We start from the raw sequence: 12,598 nt of genomic DNA on the forward strand, positions 1-12,598 counted from the left end.
AAAAAAAAAAAAAAAAAATGTTGAAATCATTCGTTATAAGAAGCATAGGACAATAAACCAAATGAGTTTTAAACGTAGAGTAGATCTTTCTATTATGTTCAACAGATTATCTAACTGTCGTTTGTTTGTAGCTGAAAATGGAAATTTTCCAACGCGTCCAATTTATATTATAAGTGAGAAAAATTGTAAAACGATATGATAACTCTTATATTAATTCTTTTTATTTACGTTTATTATACTATCCGATTAGATTTCTTTTAATTGGTAATATTATTTTATTTTTCTTTATCTTCTTTAATTCTTCTTCTTCTTCTTCTTCTTCTTCCTCTTCTTTTTTTTTCTCTCTTCCTTTTTTCAGTCATTCATTACGTAAATAAAATAAATATTTGGAATTATAAATATCCAAGTAAAGTACGCATTTAGCTTATTTATTTACATTGGTTTAATATTAAACATCGAATGAATTTGAATTCGAATACGATTCTCTTATGAACGTGACGATAATGATGTATCAAATAATGAATTATGTAATTCGATTTGTCCGTAACAACTTTCTTTCATTCGATTCATAAAAAAAACATCTTTGATATCACATCGCTTCTACATATCATACAAAATGTGTAATTGAGGTAGGAATCAGAAACCCAAAAGGAAAAAAAAAAAAAAAAAAGAAAAAAAAAAGAAAAAGAAAAATTATACACAAAGAGTTAATCATATGTTGACGTAAGTTCATTGATTTAATATCTTGTCGTACGATCTTCTTTTAATTATAACTCCGACACAAAATGATTTTGTTACTTTTCATTTTTTTCCTTTTTCATCCTCTTTTCATCGCAACTTAAGTGTCATGAATATTTCGAAAATTGTATCGTCATTATTATTACTTTGTACTAATATAAATAATAAATATGATTTTGTCAGGGGGTTGTCGGGTGGCCAAAAAAAAAAAAAAAAAAAAAAAAAAGAAAAAAAAAGAGAGAAAGAAAAAAAAGAAATTCCTTTCTTTAGTTATTTGATTTCTTTTTATTTTGAAATGGCATACGTAAGAACGACCTTTGAACTTTTACGAAAACTTTCGCGTGACACTGAGGCGTACGTGCGTCGAATCATTATTACCTTACGAAACGGACTTCCGGATGGCTTCTCAACGTCGACAGAGTGCTCGCTCTGCGTGAATCTCGAAATTGCAATTGCATAGATAACGCCTGGGAATACGTATATTGAATGGTAAAGGAGAACGCTTGCGCGTTCGGTTAGAACCGATATCCTAAGATAAATTGATTTTATAATGATGACTATCTAATAAACAAGAAATCGAACAATAAATAATTCACGTTCTAATATCATTTGATCATACTACACGATCACGATTGATTCCGCGTATGATTAATTTTCAACTTATAAATATCATGTTATCTTTATTTATCTATATAATCTTTCTTTTATGATCTACGTTAAACAGCATAAGCGAATAATGTCAATTGCATTGGTCAATAAGTAATGTGAAAACTTTTGTATGAGTATTTTATTTGCACGTAAACGAATAACGTTAGTAATTTTTTTTTTTTTTTTTTTTTTTTTTTTTTTTTTTTTTTTTTTTTGAAATGTTTAGCGTATTTCGTATCGATATAAATAATATACTTTTATCGTATTTTTCATTGAATGAACGTACGATATTTATATATCTAAATGAATTACGTTATTGAATACATTTTTTTTTTTATATTGAAAGAAAGAAAATAAAAAATTAGATATAAAAATAAATTGTATATCTCAGTATTATTTTTATTTTAAGAATAAATTTTTAATATTTTTTTTTTCTTTTTTTTTTCTTTTTCTTTTTTTCATTGGATTAATTCTATTTACTGGCCAAACGAAATAAAATTCATAAATATAATGTATATATATATATATATATATATATATATATATATGTTAACACGAATTATGAATTATATATTTTTCTTTAAACAAATGCAATGTATTCAAAAGATTATTATGATCTCGCGTTAAGTAATAATATTATATATTTCCTAGATGTTTCATAAATCGAATTGTTATCTTCAATAACGTGAAATTACAAAAAGTCATTTTCTTTTTTTTTTTTTATCATTGTAGAGCCCTTCTGTCCTACGACATTTGATGGATGGTCCTGTTGGCCGGACACACCAGCCGGATCTACCGCTTACATTCCTTGTCCCGATTTTATTACAGGATTCGATGCATCGTGTAAGTAACCTTTAATCCTCATTTCTAATACATTTATATACTTATATAATTCAATATAATAGAAAATATTTATAGATATTATCAATCAATTAATATCTAATAATTATTATTTTATATATATATATATATATATATATATATATATATATATGAAGACATAAAATATATGAAAATTGAATTAGACGAAAAATATCTGCTGTAATATTTTTTTTTTTTATTTTTTTATTTTTTTTTTTCGTTGGGGGAGGTGAGGGGGATAGGGAGTGGGAGGAAAAAGTGTGATAAGGAAGAGGATTATATATGGAGAATAAATATAAGCCAATGGAAAAACGTGCAAAGTTCTTTTTAATAAGATAATACACGCTTTTGCGCATCATATAAAAAAGTAATAAACAAATTTATCAATAAGCATAACAATAAATGAAAGCATAAGAAGAAGAAGATAAGGAAAATAACAAGAAAAAAATAAATCGTATAAAAATATCACTCTACTTTTTGTTCACGCTTATTACTATTAATTATTTACATAGCTATACGATGAATAAAAATATGATGTATTGTAATGATTTTACAGTGATTGATTAAAGAGAGAGAGAGAGAGAGAGAGAAAGAGAAAGAGAGAAAGAGAGAGAGAGAGAAAATGATAACAATAAAAAAATGATGAGTCTGTTAATGAATAACGCATTAGGCGATAATAATATGAGAAACTTTGTACTTAAGGATGATAATTTATATAATATCTTTTAAAGAAATTGATGAATTTACACGCGTGTGTAATATATATATATATTACACAGTATATATATATGAGCTTTTATATGGATGTAATGTGCGTGCTTATGTATATAAAAAAAATATGTATCTAACGTCGCAATATGTAGATATTTCCTTAATGTATTAAAAAATGAAAATTAAAAATTATTAATCAAGTTTTTATTGATCAACGGTGCAACTGTAAAAACCAACTGCGTTGATCTTCGTATAAAGTATACTTCTAATCGTAGCATTATTACTATTACGAAGTATATTTACCAATGCATCGTATTTTGGAACATTGGCCGGTATCTTGATGATCGGCAAAGTTGACACTGCGACCAATTGAGCATAAATGGACGGACATTCGATCAGATTTTCTATTACGATTAATTTCATTTCCTCGAGATTATCGATACGAATGATAGCAAAGAAATGTTGTAGGGCATCGATTATACTTGTAGGATAAAGGGGACTATACTCGCAAACCAATTCAGGTATTTTATCGCACAATTTCAACGCGAATACATATGGTTCGTTCGATTCTACATATTCCTTCGTTATTATTAACAAAAAGTATGAAGTAATATCCATTTCGGGTGTCAAACATTCATTGAATAATTTCAAAGTTCCATAGATTATTCTTAAATCGTATTGATTGTCGCTCAATAGATGGGAAATTATATCGTGTATTATAACGCGTAATGTATAATTAACGGGATAGAAATGTGCCCTCTTAGGATGTGGCATATTCCAACCGGTTTTGACGGCATTGAGAAAGATACGCATCAAAATGGCGAATCTCGATTCGAGCTTGTCCTTTCTCAATAAAAGATATTTGTTTACCGTAAATATTCTAAATGTATCTTGCATAACGTAATCAGAATCGAATAGATATTTCTCGATGATCTTCTCGCAATAATCATCCGGTAAAATGTTAGCCGTAGCCTCGTCTATTTTACCGAAAATAGTTTCAATGTACCACTTTATCGTACGATCATTGACACCATCCATCTGAACAATGGCGTTTTCCGCCATTTTTATGATCATACGAATGAAATCAAATATATATTCCGTGGGAATATTCGTCATTGGATTAATCAGATGTTTACAATTTTGCCAATCTTCCAATTTAAATTCGCTTATGCATTTTTTCAATGTCGACCAGGTAATCGGTCCAGGTTCCTTCTTGAACATATCAAAAGTTTTCGTTATTATAATCTCCCGAATCGAATAATGTTTTTCCTTTTTCAATTGTGACAAAAGAAAATCCGAACTATTTTGAAGCGTTTCAATTCTACAGACTAATCTTATTCCGTGTTTCTTAACTGAGACACGTTTATCGGTTAAATCTTTAGCGAACGATTTAATCTTGTTTATCGACGTTCGATCGCATACATTTGTTATAACCTGTAAAGCCGTCAACAGGTAATCACTTTCGCATACTCTAGCGATTATTTCAATTGGTACAGGCGGATCAGACAGAAGTATACCCCTCAAAGCGTTTATCAATAGTTTGTATCTGTTATTGGCATCGTTCGGTTCAGTGTCGATCGTTTTTTCTTTAGGTATATACGGATCGATGATTTTCGCATATGTTTTCCCATAAAGAAGCATACCTAGGAATTGTAAATAATAAACTTTATTCTCATCCTTAAGACGTCTCATAGCCTCATTCGCAAATTTAATCGGTATGTCCTTGTACCAACGGCTTGTAGTAATGAAACGTTTCATCGTTTTAACGCGCGTACTTATCTCACAATTGTCCAAATAATTGGAAAAACGTTTCAATACAAATTCCGGATTCTTTTTCAATTGTGCCAGAGCATTTCCAGAATCAATATCCCCGGCAATTTCTTCCTCTATCATCCACAACTTGTAAAGATCTTCATCGTTTTTCAAAAACCTTTTAATATCTTTAACGAGATAGTTATCGATTGGCGGTACATTGGTTATTATCGATCGTACCTGTTCCATAAGCCATGGATAATTTTTCAATGACAATTTTCCCCATTTTGTATTCTTTCCTACTGCATGCCGTGCATTGTAATTATTAATGGCAAGTAAAAGATCCTTTGTCACGGTTAACTTGTTCTCCTTCTCCCAAATAGGATCTTTCGTTTCAAATTTCTTTATTATTATTTTGACGACATTATCGAAACACCTTCGTTGATATTCAGCGTGATCGTTAAATATGATCCACCTGTCCTCCCAATTTTGTAATTCTACATCGACGAAGATATTTAATATTTTTTCCAACGGCATATCATTCATCATTCGAAAACGAATTGCTGATTCCAATAGAAATTTGTTCTTCGACGAATAAAACCCACATAAATAATCCATAACGTAATTCCTTTCGATAATTTCATTGATGATGATCCAATGCCTTTTGCTCAATTTCGATAGATCGTAAATATTACGAAATTCTTCAAATAAAGAAGCCCAAAAATTAGCGTCCTCATTTTTGTGCCTTACATTGATATATTCTAACGTTTTAAATAATGCCTCGTCGTCCTGATTTATCTTACAGGAATAAATTATTTGCATTATCAATGCTACTCTGTCTGCGATATATTTGGTCTTATTTATTTCGCTTATGATCGTAGGAATTACCTCGTCCGTCGGTAAATAACACCTCCATACACATTTGTAATTAGTTTCGTATGTGCAATCGGCCGACTTTTGCGATTTCAATCGACGGGCCTCTGTTATTCGTTGATCGATCGGCAAAATACAAAGTAAACTATCCGTGACGTTTGTTAGATCATCGAACAAGTTCTTCTTATAAACGTCCTTGTAGGATTTTAAAAAGAGCATCGCTTTTTTCTCATCTGGATAATACTTGAGATACTTCAACATCTGATTTGTATTAAATTTGCTTCTATCCTTTGGCATTAATTTCGGGAATATAATATCCATACGGTCGGAGTCTATCAGTTTGAGGGGCAATATATTTATAAATAACTTTGGCTTCTCTAGGAACTTTTGTGTAGCGTTTTTAAGGAACATATTGGCACACTTAACCTTAAGCTTAATCACCGGTGGATTAGTTTCGTATCTTTCAAAAATCTCGATGAAATCTTTTAAATTATATTTTATTAATGATGGTAAAAAGTCTATATATTTGTGAACGGATACCTTGTAAGTATTACGAAACAAAGGATCGTCCATTGGCTGATCTAATTTCAAATAACGTATTACAAGATTCGGTTTGGTTAAGTACCATTTTTTCAATACATTACTCGAAACTACAATTCTATGACGAACTACGATATCGTATATGAATGATTCGCTGCAATTACGTAATAAAATTATCGATTGATCTATGCCATAAGCTTTCGATAATGCCATAAAAAATTTTTCGGCTAACTTAGGATGATTCCTTCCCAAATGACACGATAAACTCTTTATAATTCGTGCTCTAACTTTCAAGGACACGTAAGGTAAAATGTTTTCAAAGAAGAAATCAACGTTTACTATTTTCTTATTACGTCCGTCGAAATACCAACGTGCTTTGAGTGCTTTCGATACTATAAACATATCTTCCGATTTTAATGCCGCCGTAACGACATCATACTTCTTTAACATATTCCCAGCAATTATTTTTACAAGTGGTATCAATGGCTGACCTATAATATTCGTCCAGATATTCAAATCGAATTCCGTACCCTCAACTTTAATACGATCTTTTATCATTTTCGATATCCATCGATATTTTTCGGTAGGCGTGTCACCTGGAATCGCTTGAATCGCTTCGAGATAAGGCGTCATTAAACTCATAGTGATTATTTTTCTAGAGAACAGAAAATAAAAATTTCAAATTATTATACTATTCTTTAATACAATTTGGATACACGCATTATGTATTTATTTATTTATTTATTTATTTATTTATATACGCACATCACTCGTTGTCCGTAAAATGAACCAATGTAATACCTTATTTGTTTGTTCCTCGAAAATGATCCTTTTTATTTCCTTCTTCTTTACGATCGATATTTTATCCGTCTACATCCAATTGCCGGTTACAATTCCTTCTAACGTTTACGATTTCTAAAGCCACCTACGATATTCAGGCGATCACAAAGGAACGTCTTTCATGAACGACTTATCGACGATTATTATAAACATTGCAACAAGAGAAACGTTAGACTTTTAGTTTGATTATAAAAAATAATTCACGAGATCAGTAATATATATATATATGTGTGTGTGTGTGTGTGTGTGTATAACTTTCGGATTTCTTCCTAAAAAAAAAAAGAAAAAAGAAAAAATTATAAAACAAATAAACTAATAATAATGAAACACGTGTACACGCATACCGCTTTATTCTTGAAATTCTTGTTGAATAATTCGTTAACGAGTAGTGTTGTTATTATTATTACGAATCTCGTCGATGACTAATTATAGACGTCACTTGTCGTTCGACCTTGTCGTCTATTCCTTTCGTGATAATAGAAGAAAAATATTTACTGAACCCACTGATATTTGTACGACCGAAATTATTTCCTTTATCGTTTCACAAAGTCCTCAACTTTAAGTATACAAATGAAAAATTGTAACGATTTATCGATTAATTTATTAATATTAATTTATTATCTTTTACAATAAAAATCTTACCAAAGATCAAGAACAATAACTCTAATAAAATATACCGGCGTTGAACTAAACGTAACTAAATGAGATAGAACACGTACGTGCCAGTCTATTCGCGATTCCATCGACTAAATGCGATTGAAGCGATCCAGTGGTTCTTGTCTGTACTAACTTATTATCTATAACTAAACGGATTAGCCATTAGGCGAGTAGCATTTACTTGAACGTTATCAACCACGTTACCTCATTACTCTCTGTACATCATACGTATATATATATATATATATCTATGCGTGTTGTGTGTCTTATTTACATGCAATTTTTAATGTGATCACATTTCTTTCTTTTTTTTTTTGTTTTTCTCGTCAATCAATTTCTTCAAATCCTCTTAAAATATTTGGTCATCATCATTACTTTCAATACATTCTTCTTTCTCTTTTTCTTTCCTTTTTTTTTTTTTTCTTTTTTTTTAACAAACATATTTACACCATGGTTAAGGTTTTATCGAGCAAAGTCACATGTTATAAAACAAAAAGAAGCAAGTATATTTATTAACAATTACAAATATTACAAGAATAATAATAATGTAATAATGATAAGGTTGTAAGAGAGAAGAAGAGAGCGAGATAGAGAGAGAGAGAGAGAGAGTTAATTCGATTAAAAACAATGTAAAAATATTAGTTTGGATATCGATATGATTTAATTTTAAACAAAACATTATTCATGATTATTAATTGTTCTTCCTTATCGTATTCCATTCGAATCTTTGTGCACCTATTGGAATACTTTCCATTCGTAAATTCTCATCGATGTTGAAATAATTGTATTCGTTGCCATTTTTTTCCAAAGGTTCCCATAAAACGGGAATAAGTTCTGTGGTAGTCGGTGTGGGATTTCTACGGGACGATTGTAATAATCGTTTAGTCGACAATATTTCATGCGAATATATATACATGTATATCTGTTTGTGTATGTTTGTGTGTCTTTCTGTTTATAGCGATGTGGTTATAAAGAAATAAATTAGAAGATACGTTACCCTGTCTTAGCAAAATCAGTCCACAATTGCGTAAAATATTCCATTATTTTGTAATCTTTTGTACCAAGACTATGTGGTTTCAAGAAGAAATATTTTTGAAATTTCCCATAGAACATATAAAACAATTCATCGCCATGCGTAGCTCCTAGTATAAAAAAAAAATATACGAAACGATTTATATATAATGTGTGCTTTCATATACACTTAAAAAGATAAAAGTTTCTTCATATTTCGTTTTTTTGTCTTTCTTTTTTTTTTCTTTTTTTTTTTTTACCTGGTATCTGAATGCACATGGCCCTCTTCATAAAGGTATCATTTGTGCATTTATAAGAGAACTTGTATAAGTACACCGGATATTCATTTATCTTTTGCAAGATTCGTGCTAATTCAAAAATATGATGAAGGAACAATACGTCCCCTAAAAAGTGCATTACATTTTCGGAAAGTTCGTCGCTGAACAATTTTTCTCCAAAATATAAACGTTCAAAATCATTTATCGTGATATTTTTGTCTTGTAGCTTTTTCGCGAGATATGGCGATATTAAATCCTTGAAAGTGGCTTTTAATTGACGAATTCTTTCCAAAATAGTCGCTGTAGATGAAAAACATTCGTTAATGAAATTATATGAGCGTTTTAATTTTATTCGTTCAAGTATTTTAAACGGATTATCAATAATTTGTAATAATAATATAAATTAAATCAATATCTCGATACTTAATTGTTAAATGCTTGTAATTTAAACTGTAACGAAATTTGTTTTTCTCTCTCTTTCTCTCTATCGACGATAATAAACATCACCGACTTACATGAGTTTTTATGAACACCCATAAAAAAGGATCCTTCTACATCGTTAAACCCTAACATGAACGGTACCTTAGTGCCAAGTTGCATAGCGATCTCCGGTGGTTGCGCTAAGAATGGATTCTTCGATTTGTAATCCACTCCTGGTAAAAACGGCGAGAACATCGTTAATTTATCCTAAAAAGTACATAACTTTCCTTTTTATTTATTTAAACGGAACGAACAACACTGTTCGCGTGATTCAATCGATAGAACCAAAATATATTATTTACCTCCGGTATTACATACGATTGATATTCTACGAGTTTCTTAACCTCCACTCTTCGTAGAAAATCAACGACGGCTTTCGGATCCGACGATTTGAACCCTAACATAGCTGATAACTGATAACCATATCTTCTTGGTTCGTCGGAAGTTCGAGCCCAACTGTTCATGGCTGTGCCGCTTTGCGCTATAGCCTTGTGAAATAATCCTGAAAGACCGAAGAAAAAAAAAAGAAAATGATAAAAAAAAGAAAGAGAGGAAAAAGGATACCGGTAAAACGAGATTATCAGGAATGTCGATATTAAATGTCCTTTCTACGCAGTATATGTCCACTTTCTGATACGCGATATGGAAAGAAAAAGAAAAAACGTATAAGACAAAAGAAGAAAAAAAAAAATGCATTTATATAAAATTCATTCAATTTTTTTGTACTTGTGAATATTATCGTTTCAAATTTATTCACCGTGTTAAAGATATGGCCCAGATAGAAATGCAATTAAATCGAAATGAATAAAAAAATCTACCTTCTGCCAACGGTGATATTGTTAAATAATGAACCGAGGCTGCTCCAGCGCTTCCACCAAATATAGTTACGTTCTGAGGATCACCACCGAATACTTCGATATTATCTCGGACCCAACGTAATGCCATTACTTGGTCCTTTAAGCCTTGATTTCCCGGTGCAACCTCATCTTCCAGATTAAGAAATCCTAAAGCATGTCTTCATTAAGATAAATATGTAACTATGCGCGAAATAATACGGATTACAGAGTTTTCTTGTTTTCTGTAAAATCATTGGAATGTTTTCATTTTGTTCTCTTTTTTCCTCTTTCGTTTTTATCAGAAAGAGAGAGAGAGGGGGGGAGTGAGGGAGGGAAAGAGAAGAAATAAAAATTGCAATTATAAATTTTAATTAGAAAAAAGAAACATTTTTTTTTTAATTTTCAAATACCGCTTCGACGATATTTACGAGAACATAATTAGAATTGTAATAATAATGTTATCGAACAGAAATGATGTTCGTCTTTACTCACCTAATACACCTAATCTATAATTGAACGTAACGAGTATGACGTCCTTTCGAATGATATAATCAGGACTGAACATGTCATCCTTTCCTGATCCCAAACAAAAGCCGCCACCATGAATCCATACCATTACCGGCAGTTTTACAGACATCTCAATTCTCTTTGACTTATAAACGTTTAGATAGAGACAATCATCGCTACCTATTACCTTTCCACTCGTAGTTAATTGGATGGAAATATTACCGAATTTCGAACCATCCCTTATCCCGTTCCATCCTTCCGCTGGTAATGGATCCTAGTGATTCGTTCGTTATTAAAAGAATTTAATATATTAAATAAATATAAAATTTAAACAACTACTTATAATATTAATAATAAAATAAATGAGAAATTAAATTTATATTAAATATAAATATTAAAATTATATATGTATATATGAATTGAGTCATATAAAATGATATTTAAAATAGAATAATTATAGAATGTTGAAGGGACATTGCATTTTTTTCTATATACTACAATTATCAAACCGATGGAAGTGTTATTACGAAATGTTAAATGAATTAAACTAAAAATTATGAAATATATGTATTTCATATTTCATTTGATATATATATATATATATATATATATATATATATATATTCAATTGAAAATATTTCTCTTGGATTTTAATATTTTTTGATTTTACAAAAGTGGTAATGTTAGTTGCCAATGATCCGATATTATCAACGTTTGTTCGTAAGAAAAATGATACATAATTTTTTTTCCTTTTTTTTATTTTTTTTTTTATTTCTTTTTTTTTGGCAAAGTAAAGAGAAAAATAGACATTGATTGAGAAGAGTTCATTTCAATTAAATATTAAATACCTGAAATCTAAGCTCGCCGATCGGTGGTTTCGCATAAGGTATTCCTTGAAATGCCAAATAATTGTCATTATTATTGCAAACGTTATACTTAATAACACCTTGAATTTTTCCCTGTTTGAGACATATCACAGGTCCTTGTTGTCCACGATCCATTGATTTGTTCTTATAATGAATATATTTTTCTAAATATTTATGTATGACTATATATATATATTTATATATATAAGAGAAAAAAATTTGCACAATCATCATAAAAATGAAGAAGACGAAAAATAATGATATAAGAGAATTGTATCTGATCAACTGTCCGAGAGTTACTGAGTTTCTCTTCTTTCTTGTAATATTTATTAACACGATAATCGATTAAGTGGGGAAAGATGAAATAGTAAGTGGGGACAAACTGAAAGTAAAGGAAACGTCATTTTGTTATTATTCTGTTCCTTACAAAAAATGGATTGGAATATTATTATTTCCAAGTAATTATGATAAACGTAAATGAAGACAAAAAAAAGAGATTAAGAAAATATATACATTTATATACGTATCTATATAATATGTGATTTTATTAAAAATAATATAATATATTGTTTTGTTTTTGTTTTTGCTTTTCTTTATTTGTTTCATTTTTTTTTATTTTTTAATATATGATTATAATATATAATAATTTCATTATTAATAATATTATAATGATAGAACGAATTTATTTGTGACAGTTATATGATTATCGATTCTTGATAAAAATTTTCTTTCATTCTACGAAGATGTTGTCTAGCACATTTAGAACACAAAGGTACATACATAAGTCAAAAGACACCTTTGATGTTTAACCTGTATTTATTAAATGAAATGAATTAATATGAATCAATCCCGTATCGGTTGATTATAAGTATAGTGCACGTTAAACGCTATGTCAGCCATTAATGGCTCACACTAGACTTTCCGTTTAGGCCGCGTCAGCCAGTGATGGCTGACACTGAAATTACATTTAGGCAGCGTCAACCACCGCTGGCTGACAACG

At 29.9% G+C, this 12,598-nt stretch overlaps 2 protein-coding genes across 2 annotated transcripts; both read right to left on the reverse strand.

The window, feature by feature from the left end:
• Positions 1-3,145: 3,145 nt before the first annotated feature.
• On the reverse strand, positions 3,146-7,704 carry LOC124431730. The gene is made up of 4 exons (XM_046979939.1): positions 7,606-7,704; positions 7,308-7,519; positions 6,925-7,232; positions 3,146-6,778 (listed from the first exon to the last, which is right to left on the reverse strand). The coding sequence occupies exon 4, from the start codon at positions 6,763-6,765 to the stop codon at positions 3,163-3,165; it is 3,603 nt and encodes a 1,200-aa protein (XP_046835895.1). The 5' UTR covers positions 6,766-6,778; positions 6,925-7,232; positions 7,308-7,519; positions 7,606-7,704; the 3' UTR covers positions 3,146-3,162.
• Positions 7,705-8,221: 517 nt separating this feature from the next.
• On the reverse strand, positions 8,222-11,805 carry LOC124431733 (juvenile hormone esterase-like). The gene is made up of 8 exons (XM_046979943.1): positions 11,581-11,805; positions 10,718-11,006; positions 10,208-10,393; positions 9,692-9,891; positions 9,425-9,596; positions 8,892-9,209; positions 8,618-8,762; positions 8,222-8,477 (listed from the first exon to the last, which is right to left on the reverse strand). Exons 1-8 carry the CDS (start codon positions 11,731-11,733, stop codon positions 8,312-8,314), a joined length of 1,629 nt encoding a protein of 542 aa, XP_046835899.1. The 5' UTR covers positions 11,734-11,805; the 3' UTR covers positions 8,222-8,311.
• Positions 11,806-12,598: the final 793 nt, after the last annotated feature.

This window comes from Vespa crabro, chromosome 22, assembly GCF_910589235.1.
Source record: "Vespa crabro chromosome 22, iyVesCrab1.2, whole genome shotgun sequence".
In the NCBI taxonomy this organism is placed as follows: Eukaryota; Metazoa; Arthropoda; class Insecta; order Hymenoptera; family Vespidae; genus Vespa; species Vespa crabro.